This window comes from Saccopteryx leptura, chromosome 7 (assembly GCF_036850995.1).
Source record: "Saccopteryx leptura isolate mSacLep1 chromosome 7, mSacLep1_pri_phased_curated, whole genome shotgun sequence".
Classification (NCBI taxonomy): Eukaryota; Metazoa; Chordata; class Mammalia; order Chiroptera; family Emballonuridae; genus Saccopteryx; species Saccopteryx leptura.
In genome coordinates this window covers 88,583,870-88,609,747 of record NC_089509.1, presented here as the reverse complement: position 1 = coordinate 88,609,747, position 25,878 = coordinate 88,583,870, and the positions used below count along the sequence as shown (strand labels likewise).

General features: G+C 38.3%; 1 protein-coding gene across 5 annotated transcripts in view; it reads right to left on the bottom strand.

Moving 5' to 3' along the window:
* Positions 1-1,935: 1,935 nt before the first annotated feature.
* The window catches only part of ICA1L (islet cell autoantigen 1 like), a 50,334-nt gene continuing 26,391 nt past the window's right edge, over positions 1,936-25,878 (bottom strand). For 3 of the 5 annotated variants that reach the window (XM_066346139.1, XM_066346143.1, XM_066346140.1), the window contains exons 7-12: positions 25,492-25,590; positions 23,289-23,374; positions 21,491-21,534; positions 13,819-14,073; positions 8,864-8,953; positions 1,936-4,791 (exon numbers count right to left, since the gene is read on the bottom strand). In XM_066346139.1, coding sequence (XP_066202236.1) covers positions 4,676-4,791; positions 8,864-8,953; positions 13,819-14,073; positions 21,491-21,534; positions 23,289-23,374; positions 25,492-25,590 — 690 coding nt within the window. In that variant the 3' untranslated portion in view covers positions 1,936-4,675. The remainder of the gene's footprint in view (positions 4,792-8,863; positions 8,954-13,818; positions 14,074-21,490; positions 21,535-23,288; positions 23,375-25,491; positions 25,591-25,878) is intronic. The other 2 variants (XM_066346141.1, XM_066346142.1) reach the window with 2 other exon arrangements.

The window sequence follows — 25,878 nt, the reverse complement described above, 5'->3', positions numbered from 1 at the left end:
TCATCTCTTTGAACCTCAGTTTTCCTATTTATGTAATGAAGTGCTGTGATAGTGTTGTCAGTTAAATAGGCAATGAACATGAAAATAGCTTAACTAACAAAACTGGAATCTCCTTTTGTTAGATAAATTCATTCATTGCTAGAAAAGCCAAAAGTTTTTGGTCATAGAAGATGGTCCCATAGAATTCATTTTAGTTTGTAAAATATAATATATAGTCAAAGTTGTTGAGCTGAAATCATAAAAATAGGTAACACTTACTGATAGCTTAACAAGTGCCAGACACTTTATATGTTACTGTTTAGCATAATCTTTACAATAACCCTGTGAAGCCAGGTACTGCTATTTTTACTGCCTTATAGATAATAAAATTGGAATTAGATTAATATATCCATGGTAATACATCTGGGAAATGTCAAAGTCTGGCCTTGAACAAAGACTGACTATAAAACCCAAACTTAACCACAAAGCTTTACTGCTGTGGAGTTCTGCTGTAACAGTGATGTTAATAAAACAGAGGTTTTGGTATCATTGCAGATTATGTGTCATTGGGCCATGGCCCTGTTTGTTCTCCTTTGTGGACTTCACTGCTTCAACTGCTGGCAGCTTGGTTCACAGGGCGAAGACAGAGTAAGCTGGTTAGACACAGTTCCTGACCAAGCAAGTTAGTGATACTAACCCTCAAGCTCTCTGGGTTTTAATGTTGCTAAGGCTATAAAAATTCAAGAGAAACATTTTTAATTTGGGGAGCACATCTTTTAGAGATGCAAAAAGGGACTTCAATCACATTTTTGGTGTTCTTTTTTAACCTGACTTTGAGAAGACTTACAAAATAATTTCTTCAGTCTCAATAATTTGGTATGCCCATTTCTGACAGAGAAAACATAAAAAAATCACCTGGATCACAATTTAAATCAGATGTGAACTCAAAGGCAATACAAAATAATATAGAATGTTAACAGTGGTTATTCCTGGATGATAGGGCTGTGGATGATTTTCTACTTCTTAGTGTTTTTCAGACTTTTGGGTATTACTTTAAAATGGGAAAAAGGAAACTTTCTTTAATGTAAAAACAATGCACATCAAAATTTTACCTGTTAACACTACCCAGATCTTTATCTATATAGGCCTTTTTGTATTTACACTTTGGACACGAAACAGTTTATTTTTACAACACTGAGTGAAGAACCATGTCTTCACTTTACCAACAAGGACAGTTTTTATTGAAATCTTTAGTCTCCTGAATGGCACATAAAAGGTGGCAGAAGATATTTTATGTTGGGCGTATGGATATGACCCATCTGGACCAACAAACATTTTTCTTCCCATACTGTTTCATAGGTTTTCTTTGCCTATTTAAACAACGTACATATTGTATTGTATGTATTATGCATGAATGCATTAATGCATTTCAATACTGAGTTAATACTTGAAAGCTTTTATTTCCTTCATAGTTTAATTTTTATATTCAAAGACTCTGGGGCTGCTTTATTGCTCAAGGTAAGGAAATGCAATGCACTGGATCAATTCTTTTTTTTTAAATCAAGAAATGGGATTAAATACTATAGATTGTATTTCATTGATTAATTGCTTCTGGGCCCAAATTTTTGATAGTTTGTATTTTGTTACTGAGAATATCTATACAAAGAACACATATTGTTATTTCCCATATCTTACAGTATCCCTTGTATAAGAAGTAAATTAGAGTCCATCTCACAATGATATTAATAGCCCGAGTTTTATTTTCATTCTGTGGTGTGTGTGTGTGTATATATAAATTCAAACTACCTTGTCACTAGTATAGTCCTAAGGTAAAACTCAAGTTTTGAAATAGGGAAACAATAATTGGATTTATATTGAGTACCTTAGGATATAAAGTTTTTTCATTTATGCATCTTGTAATCTTGGTTGGTTAAAAGAAGCTCAAACTTCATTTGCTCTTATGCTGTAAGACCTCCTCATTTCCATAGTCTATAAAGATATTTAGGTGAAATAAATATCCATAGTTGAAATACAAACACTTTTTTATTGTACAGATACTGGAACCTATTTTGTAAAAAGACAGTTTGTTTCTAACCATATCAGCTATGTTTTATAATTAATGAAATATTTTAAAAAATACAAAGTCACACCTATCTGATCTCAAATATGCCCTGGCATTCCTGACCTTCTTGTAAAGTAGTTGTAGAAAGATTAGGCAAATTTTAGTTCTGGGACTTATCTAAGGTTCAGTGCATTCTTATTTGGTATTAAAAGGTAGAAGATGATAGGTATTTTTCCCCATTTAATATGAAAAGCAACCGTTTATTTTAAAAGTTGTTCTCAGCCTACCCTTGGTTAAGGTTAACTTACTTTCATTCAGTGGTTGATCTAGATTTAGACAAATAGCAACTGTTCTCTGTGTGTGTTCTGCCCTTTCCTTCATTCCTTACTGAATATGTGGTTGGTTTTCTTTATTAGCAATCTAGGTTTAATAATAGCCGCATTTCTGTTTCTGGCCTCTAAATTAATGAATGAGCTTCGAATAACTAATCTTGAGAAAATATGAATGATTACCTTCATTTTAATACCAAAGTTCTCAGTGTGCTCCTCAAAAATGAACAAGTTGTTAAAATTTGCTGAAGTTATAACTAGACTTGCTATAAAGCACTTAATGTTGTATTTGGGTTAAATGGGCAACTACATACCCTGTATTGAAAGAGAAAATGTTAAGAGACACATAACAACTCCTTTTATGTTTTGTTTCTTTTCTTTTTTGATAAACTTTGCTCTTAAAAAATGGAGAGCAGTATCCCTTCACACTCATAATCTGGGACTCAGGCTCCTGGCTTGGAGAAACCAGTGGTTTTCCTCTATGTTATGGTGTCTTTGTTTATATGAGATAACAGGGACTGCTTTGTGTGTGAGGGAGATAAATGTATTTGAAATAATGCATTAGTAAAATAAGTTAGGAGACAAATGACAAAAAAGACAAAGTCAGCATTTTCTGAGTACTCAAAATTGAGAGTAGAGTCACCATGAATACAGAATTTAAGATTGTGAATCATAATCATAACTCTTGGTGATTCAATCTTGGCAGAACAAAGTATTACATTCCAGGAAATTTCACTGAATAAAAAAGTTTAAAAAAATACTTCTGAAGGGACAGCATAGTAAGCATGTGAGAAGATTTCAAGGAAAGACTTCATACCTTTCTTAGGTCCGTGTTTTTGACCTTCAGGATAAGGTCTTCCCAGCCTATGCAGTACCTGGCCATTGTAGTAGGGTTTTTTTAGAGCTCATACGCAGTTCAGATTGTAGTTAGGCCAGACTGCTATGGATTGGAGGTGGGCTGCATTTTACCTACTCTGGTTTATACAATGACTCAGGCATTACATGCAGTTCTCTTATAAATAATAAGTAAGGTTTTAAAGCTGAGAGCACACCGAAACTACTGTGAACAGCTAAGATAAAATGTCCTATAGATATGCAATGGTCCGGATGACAAAAATAACACACCTGTAGGACTGCCTCAGAACTAGAGGGTGGACAAAAAAAAGACCAGGAAATTGAATGATTGATATGGGAATACAGTGGCTATGTTTTCATTGGCTTACACTAATTTCAATTAAATATCCTTCCCTCTAGTACTTAGATTCAAAACCCTCTATAGGTTAACAGTTTTTCCCTAGTAAACAAATAGAGCGACAGATGTTATCACCCAGCTAGAGGAAAAAGTGGAAAAATAAGGCGCTCCCTTACTGATCAACTTTCTTTAACTCTGGCAGGAAATATTCTGCGTTAAAACATATCAAGAAATATAAGTATGCAAATATGTATAAGGATAAGGTGTTTAGAATTTCTACCTCATTCATATAGAAGTTGCTGGGTAATTTGAGGAATACTATTGTCAGTTGATTAGGGAGTGTCCTCCCTTCCTTTTCAGGAAAAATATAACATATACAGTTGCAATGGGTCTGGAAATCTTGTGGTTTATGGTAAAGAAAGAGATTTTTCTATTTCTACAAAGGATGGACTTAGCAAATAAATCATCCTGCTACTTTCCCATGAAAATTTGATAATGGATTGAGGGGTGTCCATGATATTCTATGAAGGAAAAAAATTAAGTAATACTTTTTAGTCTCTAAGTGGGGAAAACAAACACCAAATTTTCTGTGATTTTATTAAAACAAATTGAGTTCTCAAATCCTATTGTACCTTTCTAACTGAAGACAAAACTGGTCTAGCTCTAGCGCTATTTTCCATAACAGAAATTTCTCCTTGCTGCCATTTTATTTAAAAACCAGCCCTAAACCACAACCCAATTTACATGCTGTCCTTTATCCACATGAATTCTCACAGACAGCAAGACAACTTACATAAAAAAGGCTTTCCAAATAAATAAGCCTAACTCCTTATCGGTAGAATTCTTCCTAGCCGCTACTTCAAAATAAATTTTGTTATGTATTTCAAACTAAATAGTTTCTAACATTTTCCACTTATCAACTGCTGCAAATTCAAGACATTAGAGAGACAAGTCCACTTAAACTGATTCTTACCATGTCTAAAGTTGGCTGACAAGTGTTATATTCACAAATAATGCTTTTGTGTATGGATTACAATATAAACTCCTTTCCACAAAGGCAATATGTCGCAAAATTGATGTCTCAACACCACTGAAGTGACATCAGAACTTCAGTCAAGCATTAAGAAGTTCATCATCTGAGTGTCCAATAGCATCTGGGTTTGAAAGTGGATCCATGTCTGCAAACAGATTTAACCAGGCTGACATGTCTTGGTTACCACGGTTGGGAGCTATTAAAAAACAACAACACACACAAACACACTGAGTTTCAGATTTTTTAAAATCACATTATTGTACCATTTTTGTAATTTTAAAGTGTTCTGAGAAACACTAAGGTAATTTATACAAGACTCAGATAAGTTTCAAAAGTAAAAGTAATCTTTGTTCCTACAAAGTAGAAAATTACATTTATAAACTTAGTGCTTAAAATATTTATTCTAAAAGCAATGTTATTAAAATATTAACATAAGGGGGCATCCCCCTGATCCTTTTATAACACACTCAACAGTAGTCATTTGATTTATAGTGTTTCATGTCTTTTTCATGTGCACCTCACAAATTTTGTATATATTTTTTTAAATTTATTTTTCTTTTTTCAATTTCTAAAAGATTTATTGATTTTAGAGAGAGGAAAGAGAGAAAAAGAAAGGGGGTAAGGAGCAGGAAGCATCAACTTGTAGTAGTTGCTTCTCATATATACCTTGACCTCAGCAGTCCAGGTCAATGCTCCATGCACTGCGCCACCACAGTCAGGCAAATTTAATTTTCAATTACAGTTCACATACAATACTATATTACTTTCAGGTATACAACATAGTGATTTGTGAAGAGATCACCCTAATAAGTCTAGTAACCATCTGACACAATACATAGTTGTTACAATATTATTGACTATTTTTTTTACATTTTTTTAATTTTTAAATTTTTTTTAGAGAGACAGAAAGAGTCAGAGAGAGGGATAGACAGGGACAGACAGACAGGAACAGAGAGATGAGAAGCATCAATCATTAGTTTTTCGTTGCAAGTTGTGACACCTTAGTTGTTCATTGATTGCTTTCTCATATGTGCCTTGACCGTGGGCCTTCAGCAGACCAAGTAACCCCTTGCTCGAGCCAGCGACCTTGGGCTCAAGCTGGTGAGCCTTGCTCAAACCAGATGAGCCTGCGCTTAAGCTGGCAACCCCAGGGTCTCAAACCTGGGTCCTTCCACATCCCAGTCCGACACTCTATCCACTGCGCCACCACCTGGTCAGGCTATTATTGACTATTTTTATATGAGGAGGAATTAAGAAAACAATCCTACAGACAATTGCATCAAAAGAATAAAATACCTATGAATAAATTTAACTAAGGAGGTAAAGGATCTATAGTCTGAAAACTATAAGGCACTGAAGAAATAAATTGAAGAGGACAAATAAGTGAAAGGATACACTGTGCTCATGATTGGAAGGATTAATATCATTATAATGTCCATACTATCCAAAACAATTTACAGAGTCAAAGCAATTCCTATCAAAATACCAGTGACATTCTTATAAGAACTAGAACAAACCCTAAAATTTATATGGAATAACAAAAGACCACAAATAGCCAGCAATTTTAAGAACGAACAAAGTAGAAGATACCATGCTCTCTGATTTCAAACTAGACTACAGCTATAATAATCAAAACAGTATGGTATTGGCCAAAAAACAGACACAAATATCAATGGAACAGAATACAGTCCAGAAATAAACCTTCCTTTTATAGTCAACTAATATACAACTAAGAAGGTAAGAATATACAATGGAGTAACAACAGTCTCTTTAACAAGTAGAATTGGGAAAATTGGACAGATGCAAAAAAATGAAGCTGGACCACTTTCTTATATAACAAAAATAAACTCAAAATGGGTTAAAGACTTAAACGTAAGGCCTGAAACCATAAAACTCCTAGAAGAAAACATAGGTAGTATATATTTTACATCAGGTTGAGTAATACTTATTTTGGATATATCCTCTCGAGCAAGGGAAACAAAAGCAAAAGTAAACATATGGGACATCCTAAAGCTAAAAAGCTTCTTCCCAGCAAAAGCCATCAACTAATTAGATTAGAAGATACTCACCAATGATTTATCCAATAATGGTTTGATATCCAAAATATATAAGGAACTCATACAACTCAATAACAAAAACAATCTGATGAATAAATGGTCAGAGAACATGAAAAAACATTTCTCCAAAGAAGACATACAGATGGTCAACAGACATGAAAAGATGCTCCAGATAACTGATGAGAGAAATGCAAGTCAGAATCGCAATGAGATAGCACCTCACAGCAGTCAGAATGGATATAAAAAGGTCAACAAGTAATGTTTTGGAGAGGATGTAGAGGAAAGGGAACCATTCTGCACTGTTGGTGGGCTGCAAACGGGTGTAGCCACTACGGAAGACGGTATGGAGATTCCTCAAAAAACTAAAAATCTACCATGTGACTTGGCAATTCCATTTCTGGTAGTTATAATTTTAAAAAAATACATGCACATCTATATTCATTGCAGCATTATTTTCCATAGCTAAGATATATTAGCAATCTAGGTGTTCATTGATAGATGGATGGATGAAGATGTGAGATATATATAATATATACAAACTGGAATATTATGCAGCTATAAAAAATGAAATCTTGCCATATGTGACAACATGGGTGGAACTAGAGGGTATTATGCTAAATGAACTAGGTCAGACAGAGAAAGACAAATATCATATGGTTTCACCTATATGTAGAATCTAAAAACATAAAACAAAAACAGACTCCTGGAAACAGATGAAAAGAATTCTTACCAGATAGGAGGGGGTAGAAGGCTAGGTGAAAAAGGTGAAGAGGAATACAGTAAATAACATTGTGATAAGTTTGCATGGTGACAGATGGTTACTAGAGTTAGTGCAGTGATCACATGGTAAGGTATAAAAATGTCAAATCAATATACTGTATACCTGAAACTAATGTATATATAGACTATAGTTAAATTTTAAATTAAAAAATAAGTGCAGAAAAAGAATGAATACCTGAATTTAATCATGTGGACACTTCAGCTAAAATTGGAATAAGCATTCTAATAAGAACAAAAAGTAGAACAGAGGGACTATAATATTCTATGAAAATGCCCACATCTAAAAATGTTTTAAAAGCTATAAATGTTTCAAAGCTGTATAAATTAAAATAGGCTAAAGAGATATGGCAAATAAATATAATACATAACCCTAGACTTGCTGTACCAGAGGGAGAAAGTGCTATAAAGGACATTACTGGGTCAAGTCACAAAACCAGAATACAAATACATGGCAGATTCTAGAAAAGTATTATGTTAACATTAAATTTCTCAAGTTTATAATCATATTGTGGTTGTGCAAGAGATTATACCTGTTCTTAGGAAACACAAACAAGTATTTAGGGACAAATGGCCATGATGTACACAGCATCCTCAGTTGATTCAGAAATAAATACTACAAAGAGGCCTGCATAAAGCAAATGGGATAAAACTCTTAACAGGCGAATCTGGGTAATGGGTATACAGGTGTTCTTTGTGGTATTTTCAATTATGCAACATTTCTGTATGTTTGAAATTCTTTCTGATTAAAAAAGTTGTAAAAAAAATCAACATCAGTGACTAAGATTAATATGTATCTAAAATTCTGCAAGACAGAGTGTGTCTATTTCTGTGTAAACCCTACTTGGTAAAAACAACATGTAGCAGCTCGGCAGAGGTCAATAAGGTAAGTACTCAATATGCTAGCAGTTACTAGGTCCTATGCCAGTGAGTGCTTGAATGCATTATTTGTCAATAGGTATCCTGTAATCAAAGAACATCTTCTATCCCCAACGGTATTATCCATTATAAACCTTAACACAAAATATGAAACAATGAAAGTACAGAATTTAGTTAACTAGGACAAGCTCACAAATTTCTATTCAGTTCTATGGTGAGGGATATCCAGGTACAGTTTTCTTTTTTTTTTCCCATTGGTCTGAGAGAGAGACTTGGGGGGGAGGGGGAGAAGCATGAACTCTTTCACTTAGTTGTTCCACTTAGTTGTGTACTCACTGAATGCTTCTCATACGTGCCCTGGGGGTTGAACCTGCAATCTCTGGCACACCGAGCTGGCACCTTATCCGCTGAGTCACTCAGCCAGGGCATAGCTTTCATTTTAATTCATTATTTATAAAAAAAATTTTATGGACAATATGAGGTGAAGACTAAAGTCATCTTTTTCTAAATCTAAATTGTACTGTTAATATGATAGCAAAAATATAAATAACTTACATTTCATTAATTTCTTTGGACTCTGTGAAGGCACTGGCTGGTTATCAACCTGTGAAAGAGGAAGATCTAATCTCCCTTTGGAGGCCCATCCTGGGGGGAAGGAAGTAATCGATTATCCATTGTTAATCAAATAGGAAAGTAGCTTCAGAAAAACAAAGAAAAGGTAAAAATAAAAGAAAAGGTAAAAATATTTATAAGTCCTCCAATCTTCATACCAGGGTAAGATTCTACACTATAAGAGGTATAAAACACTTAAAATGTATCTGCAATTATGTATTTTATTCAAATAATCTAAATTTAGTTCCAGCTAGAGTTAGATTAGACTTCCTTACATTTTTTCAAAGTGGTTTTGAAATAACAGTCATGCACTACATAATAACAATTTGGCCAATGACAGACCACATTTACAACAGTGGTCCCATAACATAATGGAGCTGAAAAATTCATAATGCCATCTTAACACAACAGTGCAATGCATACACAACAGTGCAATGCATTACTTGTATTTGTGTGATGCTGCTGTAAACAAACCTGCACTGCCGGTGGTATAAAAGTCTAGCACATACATTTATAGTAGCAGGCTATACTGTCTAGGTTTGTGTAAGTGCACTCTATGATGTTTGCACAATGAAATTGCCTAATGATGAACTTTTCAGAATGTTTTCCCATCCATCTTTAAAGGGCGCATGACTAAATATACAAGTCTTTTCTTTCTTTCTTTTTTTTTTTTGTATTTTTCCGAAGCTGGAAACGGGGAGGCAGTCAGACAGACTCCCGCATGCACCCGACTGGGATCCACCCGGCACGCCCACCAGGGGGCGATGCTCTGCCCATCCAGGGCGTCACTCTGTCGCGACCAGAGCCACTCTAGCGCCTGGGGCAGAGCCCAAGGAGCCATCCCCAGCGCCCGGGCCATCTTTTGCTCCAATGGAGCCTCAGCTGCAGGAGGGGAAGAGAGAGACAGAGTGGAAGGAGAGGGGGAGGGGTGGAGAAGCAGATGGGCGCTTCTCCTGTGTGCCCTGGCCGGGAATCGAACCCGGGACCTCCGCATGCCAGGCCGACGCTCTACCGCTGAGCCAACAGGCCAGGGCCTTCTTTCTTTTTTTAACAATTGCAAATGAGCCTTGGCCAGTTGGCTCAGCGGTAGAGCGTTGGCCCGGCAATGTAGCAGTCCTGGGTTCGATTACTGGCCTGGCACATAGTAGAGGCACCTGTCTGCTTTTTGACCCTTTCCCCCTCTCCTTTCTCTCTCTCTCTTCCCCTCCCACAGCCAAGACTCCATTGGAGCAAAGTTGGCCCGGTGCTGAGGATGGCTCCATGGCCTACGCCTTAGGTGATAGAATGGCACCTTGAGTGCTTGCAGATGGCATGCAAGCTCCAGTTGCAAAGGAGCAATGCCCCAGATGGGCAGAGCATCGCCCCCTGGTGGGCATGCCAGTGGATCCCGGTCAGGTGCATGCAGGAGTCTGTCCTTCTGCCTCCCAGCTTCTCACTTCAGAAAAATACAAAAAAAAAAACCCCAAAAAACAATTGCAAAAGAATAAGGCATAAAAAGAGAAGTCCTAAGGAGTCAGGAAAAGAGGAAATAGATTTGACAATTAGACTCCTGAAAGCAATAATTATGTTTATACCCTTGGACTCAGTAATCCCAGTATTAGAAATATAAGGAAATAATTAAACTGAGGGAAAAATTACATGCATGATTATGTTTATTGCAGCATTATCTTTAAAGTGAAAAAGTAGAAACAGTAAGGTAGGCATTAAGTTGATTATGGTGGATAAATGTGACTATGGAGTAATTAAAAAGTTCACTATAAATATTCTGTTGGTAATGGAAATGTTTGTTGTTACATGAAATCACTTATGCTATAATTAAAACAGCAGTATTAAAAAATTATTTTTAAAAAACAGCACTAGAAAGTAAATTAGATTGTCCTGCTACTACCTTCCCTGTATAGAAAAGATAATTTGAGGTCCAAGATATTATTTGGGGTTCCTAGAAGATAGTTTTTAACTCTCAGGGCAGTTCAGTTTCCTGGTCTACATCACAGGAGCAGAAGCAGCAAACAAGGAGAGGCTAGTAGAGTAGAAAAAGTCCTGTTCTGGCAGGCAGGAAACCAGATTCTGGCTTCCTCTTAACCTTAAACTACCTGAGGACCTTAAGCAAGACACTTAGACACTAAGTATCAACTGCCTCAGCTATTACATGGAAATACCCTGTCAATCTGCAGGCAGGGGCCAGAACACATGTTCTGAGTGGTGAAGAAATATTGTTGAGATTGTATTGCCAGATAGTAAGAGAAGAATCCAGTGCTGCTAGAGATGTGGCAAGTTAAGGAGAAAGAGCAGAAATTCATAGGGGTGAATGAATCAGTGAGTCAATATAACAATTGGGCCACTGATATGACATGTGAGAATTGTTTTCTAAAATTTTACTATAGTGAAACATCTGAATTATCCTAGAGTGCCTCTTTATCAAATAATACTGTTCATTCTCACTTTTAGGCTATTTAACAAATTCTTACTGAGTAACTGTTTAACTGATATTTTATTTACTGAGCTAACTTTATGCTGCAAATATAATCACTCCACAGATCATGCCCTTGAGTGCTTGCAGATGGCATAAAATATGATCCTTCAGATAAAGTATGAACATAAGTATTTTAATACAAAATACAATGCATTAAGATATTGTGAGCCTGACCAGGTGGTGGCATAGTGGATAGAGCGTCAGCCTGGGATGCTGAGGATCCAGGTTGCCACCTTGAGCATGGGATCATGGATATGACCCCGTGGTCAGTGGCTTGAGCCCAAAAGTAGCTGGCTTGAAGCCCAAGGTCACTGGCTTAAGTCCAAGGTCACTGGCTTGAGTAAGAGGTCACTCCCCTGGTGGAGCCCCCCGGTCAAGGCACATATGAGAAAGCAATCAATGAACAACTGAGGTGCTGCACTGAAGAATTGATGTTTCTCATCTCTCTCTATTCCTGTCTGTCCCTCTCTTTCACTAAAAAAAAAAAAAAAAAAAACACAAAAAAAAAACCCCACTGTTAGGTGCTATGAGGCTTTTTTTCAAGGGTTACAATCTACTTGGGGATAAAGATAGAGCTGTAAGGCAAGATAAACTGATTACAGCCATGAAAATATAAACCACTATAATGCCAGAGGAGGGAGAAACCACTTCCATTTAGCATTACTGAGGAAGTCAAGGGTTGGCTGTCATGGAGCAAATGCGGGGCTGGGAATCTAATACTCAGGCTCAGGCCCAAATTCCAATAGTGAAACGTAAGTCAGAGAAGTGACACAAGCAAAGACACTGCAGAGGGATCTGAAAATAGCATAGTTATAGAAAATGGTAAGTATTCTGAAGTAAGGTAGGAGGTAAGGGTGGGCAGGCAGGTTGTATCCTGGAACCACGGTGCTTCATTTTTCAATAATGTAAGCAGGGTACTGACGTCAGAATCTGCTTCTGGGAGAGAGAACTGGAGGATGCATGGAGGATGAACTAGGGTTTGGGAATCTGTGAGGAGGACTCCAGCAGTAACCCAGGAAACCAGGTGAAGCTTTAAATGGCTCTGGTAGTGGAGACAGAGAGGAGAAGTGGGAAGTTCAAGACATGTTTTTGAAAAATAACAGATAGCACTTAGCAACCAACATGGAAGTGGGGAGCAAGATGATTCCCAAGGTGCTGGGTTAGACACAGGATGATGGAACAACAGATGAGTAGAGGAAGCCTTTGACATATAAACAAAGCAGATGTCCCTTTCCTCAGGAAAATATCCTGCCCCCAGCTTTCTCTCACAGTTCCCCTGAAACTGCTATTCGAACAAGCCCCCAGGGCTGGTCCTTCTTCCCTTGCAAACTCTGAACCCACAAAGAGATAACACTAAATTTCTCTAGGTAGAAGAAACTATCACCTGCCTGCCCTTGGTAGGGGTAACTTAGCAGGTCAAGAGTTTCTGGTAAGCCTGACTAGGCCGTGGCGCAGTGGGTAAAGCGTCGGACTGGGACGCAGAGGACCCAGGTTCGAAACCTCAAGGTCGCTGGCTTGAATGCAGGCTCATCTGGTTTGAGTGTGGTTCACCAGCTTGAGCCCAAGGTTGATGGCTTGAGCAAGGGGTCACTTGGTCTGCTGTAGCCCCCGGGGTCAAGGCACATATGAGAAACGAATCAATGAACAACTAAGGTGCCAAAATGAATTAATGCTTCTCATCTCTCTTCCTATCTGTCTGTCCCTATCTGTCCCTCTCTCTCTGTCACACACAAAAATAAACACTTAAAAGAAAAGTTTCCAACAAGACACTGATTTTCTATGTAGAGAAAATACCTGGGAAAGTCAATGAAGAAAATATGGGGTTTGGGCCCTGGCTGGTTGGCTCAGCGGTAGAGCGTCGGCCTGGCGTGCAGGAGTCCCGGGTTCGATTCCCGGCCAGGGCACACAGGAGAAGCGCCCATTTGCTTCTCTACCCCTCCGCCGCGCTTTCCTCTCTGTCTCTCTCTTCCCCTCCCGCAGCCGAGGCTCCATTGGAGCAAAGATGGCCCGGGCGCTGGGGATGGCTCTGTGGCCTCTGTCTCAGGCGCTAGAGTGGCTCTGGATGCAACAGAGCGTCGCCCCAGAGGGGCAGAGCATCGCCGGGTGGATCCCGGTCGGGCACATGCGGGAGTCTGTCTGACTACCTCCCCGTTTCCAGCTTTGGAAAAATGAAAAAAAATAAAAAATAAAAAATAAAATATGGGGTTTGGTGGAGGTAGTGGGAAAGCAACCCTTGTTTCACTCTCATTGACAGACTCCAGTGGTGATAATATGTTATTTTTCCAGTTGATTGGGATGACTGCAGATGTTATATAGTGGTACTCAAGCTATTAAGATCAATCTTGTTAATTTTAGAATCCACATGCATGTAGTTTTGTTTCTCAAAGACAAGTCATGAGTGTCCAAATGTTTCATAGACACTTACTGTTGAGAGCTCCAGTCTCATGAAGGCCAAGGTCAAAGAGATGTGAAGGAAGGAACTGTGCGGAATGAGCAAGGGGCTCAGACCCCACAGAAGGTTCCTGGGGCGTGAGACTTGCACTGGGGCTCCCAAAGGCAGTCTGGTATTCTCCGGTAAATTCACTAGTACTTGAAGAACCAGGACTTAGAAGGCTGTTCAGAAATGAGAATTCCTTCTCAAAGTCATCTTCCAGTGAATCTACTGGTAAATCTTCTGTAACTGTTGAGTGAAAATAAAAACAATTTTTTAAAGAAATGAGAAGAGAATGTAAGGTAATTCAAATTTGTTTCACTGCTTTCCTATTAACATTTTTAAATAAATTGTAAAAATTATTTCTAATTAGCTAGGCTAGTGGTCGGCAAACCGCGGCTCTCGAGCCACATACGGCTCTTTGGCCCCTTGAGTGTGGGGATTCATGCACAAGTTGAGTGAGCATGTGGCTCTCCTTCCCCTCCCTTCCTCCCTCCCTCCCTCCCGTTTCCCCCACCCTTCCCCCTCCCCTTTCCCCCCTTCCCCCCCTTCCCCTTCCCCCTCCCTTTCCCCCCTCCCCTTTCCAAGGTAATCACAGTCTCAGCTTTCACATTTTTCATTTTTCAGGTGGGGAACACAAGGGCCAGAGAGTTTGGGAACCGGCCAGTCTCAAGACTAATGGGAACCACAGAATACTTTCTGCTTCTTTCCCTGGGGCAGAGGTCGGCAAACCGCAGCTGGCGAGGCCCGTATCTACCACAAAATACCACGTGCAGGTGCACAGGGGAGGAGAACCGCGGGGGAGGATACAGGGCGGGGGAGGCGCGTGAGTTCATGCACAGCTGAGTGAGCTTGTGGCTCGCCAGCCGTGGTTTGCCGACCACTGGTTTAGGATAAAGAAACTGAAGGGAAAAAACATGAATAAAGGACCTGTGGGTTTTACCTAACAGGTGCCCTTAATATAAGGAAAAGCCACACCAACTTGAGGAAAAGAGAGGGTAAAAGGGAGGAGGGAAGGGGAGGGGGGAAGGGGTGGGAGGAAAGGAGTGGGAAGAGAGGAGGGAAGGGGAGGGGGGAATAGGTGGGGGGACCGTGGTTATAAACCTAGCTCAGAGTGACAGTGGGTATAATAAACCTAGCTTGCATCACATGAGGAGTTCCACTACTGCAGGAATAGATTCCACTGAAATAATCTAGCCTATCACTAAGCAAATAAAGAAGCAAGTAATAACAAGCCCAAGAGAGGACTAGTAGCCAAAATTGCCAAAATATAACAGCAAGAAGGCAGGCAACAGAAATTACCTGTCAGAGCAACCAAGTGTCAGATTTAACAGATTTCAAAGTAATCCTTATAAACATATTTAAAGAAATAAAGGGAAGTACGATTCAATTAAGGAAGTGAGGTGATAGATGCTAATAGATGGGAGGCTCTTCAAAATGTATACACAGCCTGACCAGGCGGTGGCGCAGTGGATAGAGCATAGGACTGGGATGCGGAAGGACCCAGGTTCGAGACCCTGGAGGTTGCCAGCTTGAGCACGGGCTCATCTGGCTTGAGCAAAAAGCTCACCAGCTTGAACCCAGGGTCACTGGCTCGAGCAGGGGGTTACTCAGTCTGCTGAAGGCCTGCGGTCATGGCACATATGAGAAAGCAATCAATGAACAACTACGGTGTTGCAACGAAAAACTGATGATTGATGCTTCCCATCTCTCTCCGTTCCTATCTGTCTGTCTATATCTATCCCTCTATCTGACTTTCTCTCTGTCCCTGTAAAAAAATAAAAAAATAAAAATTAAAAAAAATGTATACACATATCATATCCACACATTGCACTCTTTATTTTTATTTATTTATTCATTTTAGAGGGGAGAGAGAGAAGGGGGGGAGGAGCAGGAAGCCTCAACTCCCGTATGTGTCTTGACCGGGCAAGGCCAGGGTTTTGAACCGGCAACCTCAGCATTCCAGGTCAACGCTTTATCCACTGCACCACCACAGGTCCACATTGTACTCTTTAAATACCTTACAATTTTATTTATCAATTCTATTGCAATAGAGCTGAAAAAAATGTAAAGCAATCTTTAAAAAAAAGTATAGGAAGGTATGATGGCAATGTTGCAACAAATAGACAATATCAATAAAGAGAGATCATAAAAAAGGACAAAACAGAAATACTGAAATTGAAAAATACAATAACAAACGAAAAATTCACTAGAGGATCAACAGTAGATCTGAACTAACATAAGGAATTAGCTAATTTCAAGATAGACTGGTTAGAGATTATGTGATCTAAGAACAGAGAGGAGAAAAAGAATAAAGGAAAATGAACAGATTCTGAGAAATGGTGTGCCAACACCAAAAGCATTATACATAATAAAAGCCTCAAAAGAATGGGGTGGGGGGAAGAAAGAATGGACAAAATGTCCCAACTTTATTGAAAACATCAATCTACTCATCCAACAAATGTAAGAAAACCCAAGTAGAATGAATACAAAGAACAGAGAGATCCTGACCTAGGTATATCATAGACAAACTACTGAAATATTTAGAGACTGGAATGACAATACTGTCCACATGACAATTAACTCCAAATTGATGAATGAATTCAATCCTTTTTTTTTTTTGCAGAAATTGACAAGCTAATTGTAAAATTTATATAGAAATGCAAAGGAGTTAGAATAGCCAAACAACTTTGAAAAAACAACAGTGTTGTGGGACTTATACTAACTAATTAAAAAATTTATTATAAAGCCACAGTAATTAAAATAGTATAGTACTAGCCAAGGATAGGTATTTAGATCAGTGGAACAGAATTTAGAATCCAGAAATACACCCTTAACTTTTTTGGACACTTGCAATGCAAGAAAATGAAATGAAAAGAGAAAAAAAGTCTTTTTAACCAATGCTGCTGGGACAACTGGCTATGCATATGCAATAAACAAAAACAAAAAACCTGAGATGCCTCACACCATACACAACAATTAACTCAAAATGATCATAGTCCTACTTGTAAAAGCTAAAATTAGAATATTTCTAAAAAAAACTTAAAAGAAAATCTTTGTGACCTTGCATTAGGCAGAGTTCTTACTATGACACCAAAAGAATAATCCATAGAAGAAAAAAATGGTAAAGTACAGTAGACTTCATAAAATTTAAAATTTTTTTAATGGATATACAATGAAAAGAGTTACTGAGATGGATGGTGGTAATAGTTGTAAAAAATTATGAATGCATTAAATACCACTAAACTGTACACTTAAAATGGTTAAGATGGTAAATAGTATGTGTATTTTTTACTACATTAAAAAATTTAGGGGGAAAGAAAGTAATGAACTACTGCTATACACAACAACATGGAAGAATCCAACAACAACATGGAAGAATCTAAAAAAACATTATTCTTCAGTTCGATCCCCAGTCAGGGCACATACAGGAGTAGCTCAATGTTCCTATCTCCCTGCCTCTCTTTAAAAGAGAAAAAAAATATGCTTAATGAAAAACACAAAAAGCCAGACAAGCCTGACCGGTGGTGGTGCAGTGGGATAAAGCTTCAACCTGTAATGCTGAGGTCGCCTGTTCGATGCCCTGGGCTTGCCTGGTCAAGGCACATATGGGAGTTGATGCTTCCTGCTCCTCTCTCTCTCTCTCTCTCTCTCTCTCTCTCTCTCTCTCCTCTCTGAAAATTGAATAAACAAAATCTTTAAAAAAAAAAAAAAAGCCAGACAAAAAAAAAAAGACCACCTTTTGTAGTATTTCATTTATATGAAATGTTCCAGAAAGGGAAATTTACAGAAACAGATATTAGATTAGCCATTTCCTAAGACAGGGAGTGGGAAAAATAATTAATTGCAAACAAGAACGAGAGAATTTTGAGGGTAATAGACATTTCTAATAGTCAATTATGATGATTGCAAAACTATAAATTTACTAAAAATCAATTTTACACTTATAATTGGTGAATTTTATGGCATTTAAATTATACTTCAAAGCTGTTAAAAAATCAAGAACCCTGGCCAGATAGCTCTGTTGGTTGAACATTGGCCTAAATCGCAGAAATTGCTGGTTCAATCCCCGGTCGGGGCACATGCCAGAACAGATCAATGTTCCCCACCCCCGTCGCAACTCCCTCTCTGGCTAAAATCAATAATAATAAAAACAAGATAAATCTTTAAAAAAATAATCAAAAGAGATTTTGTACAACTCTATGTAAGTAAATGGCAAAATCTAGAGAAAATGAGTAAAAGTGGAGATAAATATAACTTACTAAAACTGATCCCAGTACAGATAGATACCTTAAATAGGCCAATTTCCATAGAGAAGAAAACAAAACCCACCAGGCCTACAAATTTTCGCAGGGAAATGAATAATAATGCCAACATAGTAAATAAAATATCAACAGATTAATGCACAATGACAAAAATGGACTTATAACTAAAATGCCCACTAAAATTTAACACTGTTCTGGAGGTAGTAACCAATGCAATTAAACAAAAGAAATTGCCTGACCAGGCGGTGGCGCAGTAGATAGAACGTTGGACTGGGATGAGGAAGGACCCAGGTTCGAGACCCCGGGGGTCGCCAGCTTGAGCACAGGCTCATCTGGCTTGAGCAAAAAGCTCACCAGCTTGGACCCAAGGTCACTGGCTCGAGCGGGGGGTTACTCAGTCTGCTGAAGGCCTGCGGTCATGGCACATATGAGAAAGCAATCAATGAACAACTACGGTGTCGTGATGAAAAACTGGTGATTGATGCTTCTCAACTCTCTCCATTCCTGTCTGTCTGTCCCTATCTATCCCTCTATCTGATTCTCTCTCTGTCCCTGTAAAAAAAATAAAAAAGAAAAGAAAAAGAAATTAACTTCAGTGATAAGACTTGGTAAAGAAAAAACTGGCCTATCTCTATTTGCAGATGTCATTATAGTATACCTGGAAAACTAGAAAATTGATAAAACCCAAACTATAAAACTATTCAGCAAGGTAGCAGTACATAAAATTAATATGCAAATCAAAAGCATTCATATATAAAACAATAACCAATCAAAAGATATAATAAGAAAGAAAGCCTTTTTATAATGGCAACTAAAAAGATAAAATACTTAGAAATAAATGTTAGAAATATTCAAAACCTATATGAAAATAACTACATCTGAAAGCTCTACAAGTAAACTTTAACAAATAGAAAGAGGTCACTTGTATTTTGGTTAGGCAGTTTTGACATCATCATGCTGTCAGTTTTCATATTTAATCTTAATACAATGAAAGTATCCATGAGATTTTTTATGGTGCTAGACAATTTGATACAAAGTTTGCTTTCATATAGAAAATTAACATGCAAGAATAGCTAAGAAAGTAATGAAAAGGAGAGAAGGATATAATCCCACTAGATACAAAAACACTCAAATAAATTTCTCTAATTAGAACCATGTGGCACTGGTGTAATCACCCATCAATGAAATATAAAGAAAGTCCAGAAATAGATTTTTTTTTTAGAGAGAGAGACAGACAGACAGACAAGAAGGGAGAGAGATAAGAAACATCAACTCATAGTTGTGGCACCTCAGTTGTTCATCGATGGCTTTCTCATATGTGCCCTGACCAGGGTGGGGAGTATGCTCCAGCCAAGCCAGAGACCTTAGGCTCAAGCCAGCGATCATGGGGTCATGTCTGATCCCACACTCAAGCTACTGACCCAACACTTAAGCTGGTTAGCCTGTGCTCAAGCCAGATGGGCCCATGCTCAAGCTGCAACCTCAGGGTTTTGAACCTGGGTCCTCAGTGCCCCAGACCAACACTCTGTCCACTGTGCTACCTACCACCTGGTCAGGTCAGTGGTGGGGAGGCAGAGAGACAGACTTCTACATGCACCCCGACCAGGATCCACCTGGCAAGCCCCCTATTGGGCCATGCTCTGCCCATCTGGGGCTGCAGCTCCATTGCTCATTTAACCGAGCTATTTTAGCACCTGAGGCAAAGCCATGGAGTCATCCTCCATGCCTGGGGCCAATTGCTCAAACCATTTGAGCCATGGCTGTGGGAGAAGGAGGGGAGAAGAGAGAGAGAGAGAGAGAAGGGGAGGGAGGGGTGGAGAAGCAGATGGTCGCTTCTCCTATGTGCCCTGACTGAAAATTGAACCTGGGACTTCCACACGCTGGGCTGACGCTCTACCACTGAGCTAACTGGCCAGGGCCAAAAACAGACTTAAGTACATACAGAAATCTAGTATATGATTGGAACTTATCTGAAATTCCTGTGGCAAAAAAAATGGCATTTAATAAAAATGATATAGGCCCTGGCTGGTTGGCTCAGCATTAGAGTGTTGGCAAACCATATATCTGATAACGAGTTCATATCCAATATATATTGATATATATAAGGAACTCATATAACTCAATAGCAAACAACAAAACCCCAAATAATCTGATGTAAAATGGGCAAAAAACCTGCATGGACATCTTTTCCAACCAAAGAAGACATACAAACGGCCAACAGATAAACAAAAAGGTGCTCTACATCACTAAGTATTAGGGAAACTCAAATCAAAACCATAATGAGCCTGACCTGTGGTGGCGCAGTGGATAAAGCGTCAACCTGGAAACGCTGAGGTTGCCGGTTCAAAACCCTGGGCTTGCCTGGTCAAGGCACATATGGGAGTTGATGCTTCCTGTTCCTCCCCCCTTCTCTCTCTCTCTCTCTCTCTCCCTTCTCTATAATGAATAAATAAAATCTTTAAAAAAAAACACCATAATGAGATATCACCTCATATCTGTTACAATGGCTATTATAAAAAAAAGACAAGAGGCCCTGGCATACAGTCAATAATATATAATCAATAAATTGCAATAACTGTGTATAGTGACAGGTGGGTATTAGAAATATCGGAGGGAACACTTTGTAAAGTACAATGTGTCCATAAAGTCATGGTGCACTTTTGACTGGTCACAGGAAAACAACAAAAGACAATAGAAATGTGAAATCTGCACCAAATAAAAGGAAAACCCTCCCAGTTTCTGTAGGATGATGTGGCAGCATGTGCCATGCGCAGATTATGACGTAACACTGTGTATACAGCGGAGCAGCCCACAGCCATGCCAGTCGAGATGTGGACAGTACAGAGGAAAGTTCAGTGTGTTCTGTGGCTCGCTAAATTCGAATCCGTGACCAAAGTGAACGTGAATATCGGTGCATTTGTAACGAAGCGCCACCACATAGGAATAACATTACTCAGTGGGATAAGTAGTTGAAGGAAACTGGCAGTTTGGTGAAGAAACCCCGTTCTGGTAGGCCATCAGTCAGTGAGGAGTCCGTAGAGGCTATACGGGATAGCTACCTAAGAAGTCCTAAAAAATCTGTGTGTGCGCCCACATCAAACTGCACTGAATAGGTATGAAACTGGGAGAGTTTTCCTTTTATTTGGTACAGATTTCACATTTCTATCGTCTTTTGTTGCTTTCCTGTGACTGGTCAAAAGTGCACCATGACTTTACGGACACACTGTATATATTTGTCTAACCACTACACTTCACACCTGAAACTAATATAAAATAATATTGAATATAAACTAAAAAAAAAGTGACCTCACATTTAAAAATATATATTTTAAAATAATCTCTTTTAAAAAGCTGTTACATTTAAAATGTGATCATTTCAACATGTTAATTTACCATCTTACCTGGTTCACTTCCCAAGCTCACTTCCTCATCTGACAAAACTAACCTAAAGCAAAAACCAAAAATTGCAAAGATTTTGGTTAAAATATATTTAGGACTCACATTTTACAGTTTTATATGGCTTAATTATTTTGTTTTAACTTGTTGGCCAGTAGATCTCCTAAAATCTGTCGGAGACAAAGTCTACTTCTCTAAATCTACACAGACTGTGAACATAACCCTTCACCCCTCATTCATTCATAAGCATTTGTTGAGTGTTGACAAGGCACCAGGCACCATGTTTAGCACTGCACTATATTACAGAGAACATCTGTCATCAAAGGCGTTGTATATAAAGTTTAGCTTTCAAGCACTGAAGGGTTTTTGCTCAACACCACTTGGGAATTAAGAAATGCAGGGAAAAAAAAAATGGGTACTCTAATTTGAACAAAGTGATGTTTGCAAAACAAGACACGTTTGCCTAAAATATTCTCAGTTGGTGCTACTTTTGGATATTTATATCATCCATCTAGTGTAAAAAAAAAAAAGAGAGAGAGACAAAGAAATTGAACACAGATTTAGTCATTAGCATTCCTGGAATATAGCCTCAAAATTCTAGTATTAAAGGTTGTTTTAAATAAGTTTTTTTGTTTTTTTTTTAATTTATTTTTTATTTATTCATTTTAGAGAGGAGAGGGAGAGAGAAAGAAGAGACAGAGAGAGAGAAGGGGGGAGGAGCTGGAAGCATCAACTCCCATATGTGCCTTGACCAGGCAAGCCCAGGGTTTCGAACCGGCGACCTCAGCATTTCCAGGTCGATGCTTTATCCACTGCGCCACCACAGGTCAGGCCTTAAATAAGTTTTTAAGGTTATTTAAAAAGTAATGCAGTATTTATTTGCAAATACCACAAAAATAAGCCTACAGAGTAGATACATACTTATGACTTAGAATAAAATTTCCAATGACAGTATACATATTTGGTTTTTCAACTTAGATAGAAGAGAAGATGAAATGCTTTGGAATGTGTTAGTTAACTTAAAAGGAGGCTATCTGTCACAATGCTAAAGATACTTGAGAATAAAAATTTCATAAAATGTGATAATGGAAAAAATTTACTAAGTTAATAAATTTAAAGCAATTTGATTTTAAATGTCAATGTAGACCCAAATTAACGTTAATTTGTAACTATACATTTGATTATTTAATCTACATCCTAAAACATTTATATATTTAAGTTAGCCAAAATATTTTTAATTTCCCCACAAAGGAAAGAGAGAAACGCACAGTATCTGGCTTATAATTGTTCAGGCCTTACTTCTGGGTTCAATAGTATACTCAGTGCAACCTGGTTAAAATGACATGTAAGTGGCAGCTCTTAAAGGAAAACAAAGGGAAGACGTAATAAAGGGGAACTAAGGCAACATGAAGGATGGGTACAGCAAGAGCTCCATTTTCAGGTAGCCTAGCCGAGGCCCATCGGTGTTATTTGGGGTATTGATTTTCACCAGCTTTGGGTCCCAAAGGTGCTGGCACCTGTCCCTTTCTTTCTCAAGCTGCCACTGCTGGGACTCACTATGTAGAGATTCTTCATACAAGGCTCAGTCTCCTAAACTCCTAAACAGTTTTGCACTCCTGTCATTACTTTGCCTGCCGTGTTAAAAATGGGAGGAAAAAAAGCTTCAAAACAAAATTTTAATGTTAACTTGAAAAATGACATAGAAAAAAGTATTCAGTAAGCCAGACAAGAAACAACTCTTTCCAAATATACAATGGTGTCCAAGGACTTCCATAATATGATATATAACTTTTGTCTGCTTACTTATTGAGGTTTTCAGTGAGTGAATTGTTTTCTATTTGTTCTTCTTTGTGGTCTTCAGGAAGCTTGCTTGAAGTGTCTTGTAGTTGCTAAGGATAAGAAATTCAATGTTAAGCCCTGACTGGTTAGCTTGGTCGGTTAGAATGTCATCCTAAAATGCCAAGATTGTAGGTTTGATCTCTGGTCAGGACACGAAGGGAAGCAACCAATGAATGCACAGCTAAGTGGGACAACAAATGAATACTACTCTCTCTCTGTCTCCCTGTCTCTCTAAAATTAATCAATTAAATAAAAGTAAATTCAATGTTAAGTAGAGGAAAAGAATCTGTTTCTCTCTTTGTGCAAAAAAATATTATTTAAAATAAAAATTCTAAACAACAATATAAAATAGGAATTGCTCTGAAGTAGACAGAGAGATATGTATGCTAATATAATTTGAACTGAACCTTGTGTCCTTGGAAACCACTCACTGTTACGTGGGCTAGCCCAGGGTTTACAACTTTGTGATATGCCAAAGAAGACTTACATTTGTTGCTAGCCTGTACTGCAATGCTCTAAAAACAGTTGAAGATTTTTACTTCAATTCTGAGTAGAAATTATATATTAAATTTGGCTAAATACATAATATGCTATCCAGTGAAGCATTAATATAGAAAAAGGAAAAAAACAAAACACACAACAAAAAACAAAAACACAAATTCAAGGGTATCTATTAGACTGTAATATGCTGTGTCAGAATGTGACTTAAAAATCCATAGCAGCCTGACCACAGGTGGCGCAGTGGATAGAGCACAGACCTGGGACACAGGTTAGTTGAAACCCTGAGGTCGCTGGCTTGAGCATGGGTTCATCTACCTTGAGTGTGGGATCACAGACATGGTCCCATAGTCATTAGCTTGTGCCCAAAGGTCACTGGCTTGAGCCCAAGGTCACTGGCTGGAGCAAATGGGTTACTGGCTCATCTGGAGCCCTCCAGTCAAGGCATTAATGAGAAAGCAATGAACAACTACAGTGCTGTAACTACGAGTTTGTGCTTCTCATTCCTCCCTCCCTTTCTCTCTCTCTAAAAAAAAAAAAAATCCATACTAAATCCCAGAAATATACAGTTACAAAATATGAACCCATCACAGATAGCACATCTAGCTTGAAAAAAATCCACCAACATCATTTTCAAGCTCTACTGAAAATAAGGCAGAATGATAAGTTTGAAGGTCCTGAAACTTATCTTAGCAAAAAGATGAACATAGTGTGACTATGCTGAATAAGCTACATGCAAAGAAGATTGATGGGAAAATATACAAATGTTAAAAGCTTTATAATTATAGGCTGAGAGTACCTTTTATATGTAGGTGTTACACAAAGAGTTGATCTAATGCAGTCATCTCTTCAGCTACAATCACACACATATATAATGACCAAACTGGCATAATTTTTGTATCATAAATTTCAAATAAGACTTTAGTATAAAACTAAAGCAAGGAAATTTTTCTTTAATTTCTAAATGTCAGGTAGGCAATCTGGTCATTTTTTGAAACACATGACCACTTTCCATCAGTTGTTCCTCTTAACTTTTTCTTTTCCATAATGTTTTATTTTTTATATTTTAATTTTCTTTTCACTTTCTCCCTCCTTTATTACCTACCTACTATTATTTTGGGTCCTCCAGCAATATTCCCGGTATTTGTTAGTGTTGCTGATAGCATTTGGAATCAGGAAAGTACAGAAAAATGACTGGCTAAAGAAGTATAAAAAAATGTTTCCTGCCTGACCAGGCAGTGGCGCAATGGATAGAGCATCGGACTGGGATGCGGAAGACCCAGGTTCGAGACCCCAAGGTCAGCTAGGGTGCGGGCTCATCTGGTTTGAGCAAGGCTCACCAGCTTGAGCCCAAGGTCGCTGGCTCAAGCAAGGGGTTACTCAGTCTGCTGAAGGCCCGTGGTCAAGGCACATATGAGAAAGCAATCAATGAACAACTAAGGTGTTGCAACACGCAACGAAAAACTAATGATTGATGCTTCTCATCTCTCTGTTCCTGTCTGTCTATCCCTGTCTATCCCTCTCTCTGACTCTGTCTCTGTGTGTAAAAAAAAAAAAAGTTTCCCAATGTTTTATAAATTTGAAATTAGGCTTAGCAAAAAATAGATTCAATATTATTGCCCAAATGAAATGTAATATATCTAACCAAAGAACATGGAAAGAAATGTACCTTGAGAGCTACATTATCATAGGGATGGAAGCCAATATAGGCCCCATGGATTTGGGACATTTTTCCAGCTGTTTTCTCCCAGAATCCAAGCAGTGTTCTCTGCAGAAAAAAGGAAAGAAAAATAAAGTGACATTACAGTTCTGCTTCTTCTCCATGATTTTTTTCAATGCTATTTTTCCTCACTAATGTCAGTAGGTAAATAGTTATCAAATAATAAGCAGGAACTGCCTAACCAGGCGGTGGCGCAGTGGATTGAGCGTCGGACTGGGATGCGGAAGGACCCAGGTTCGAGACCCCAAGGTTGCCAGCTTGAGCGCGGGCTCATCTGGCTTGAGCAAAAAGCTCACTAGCAAGGGGTTACTCAGTCTGCTGAAGGCCCGCGGTCAT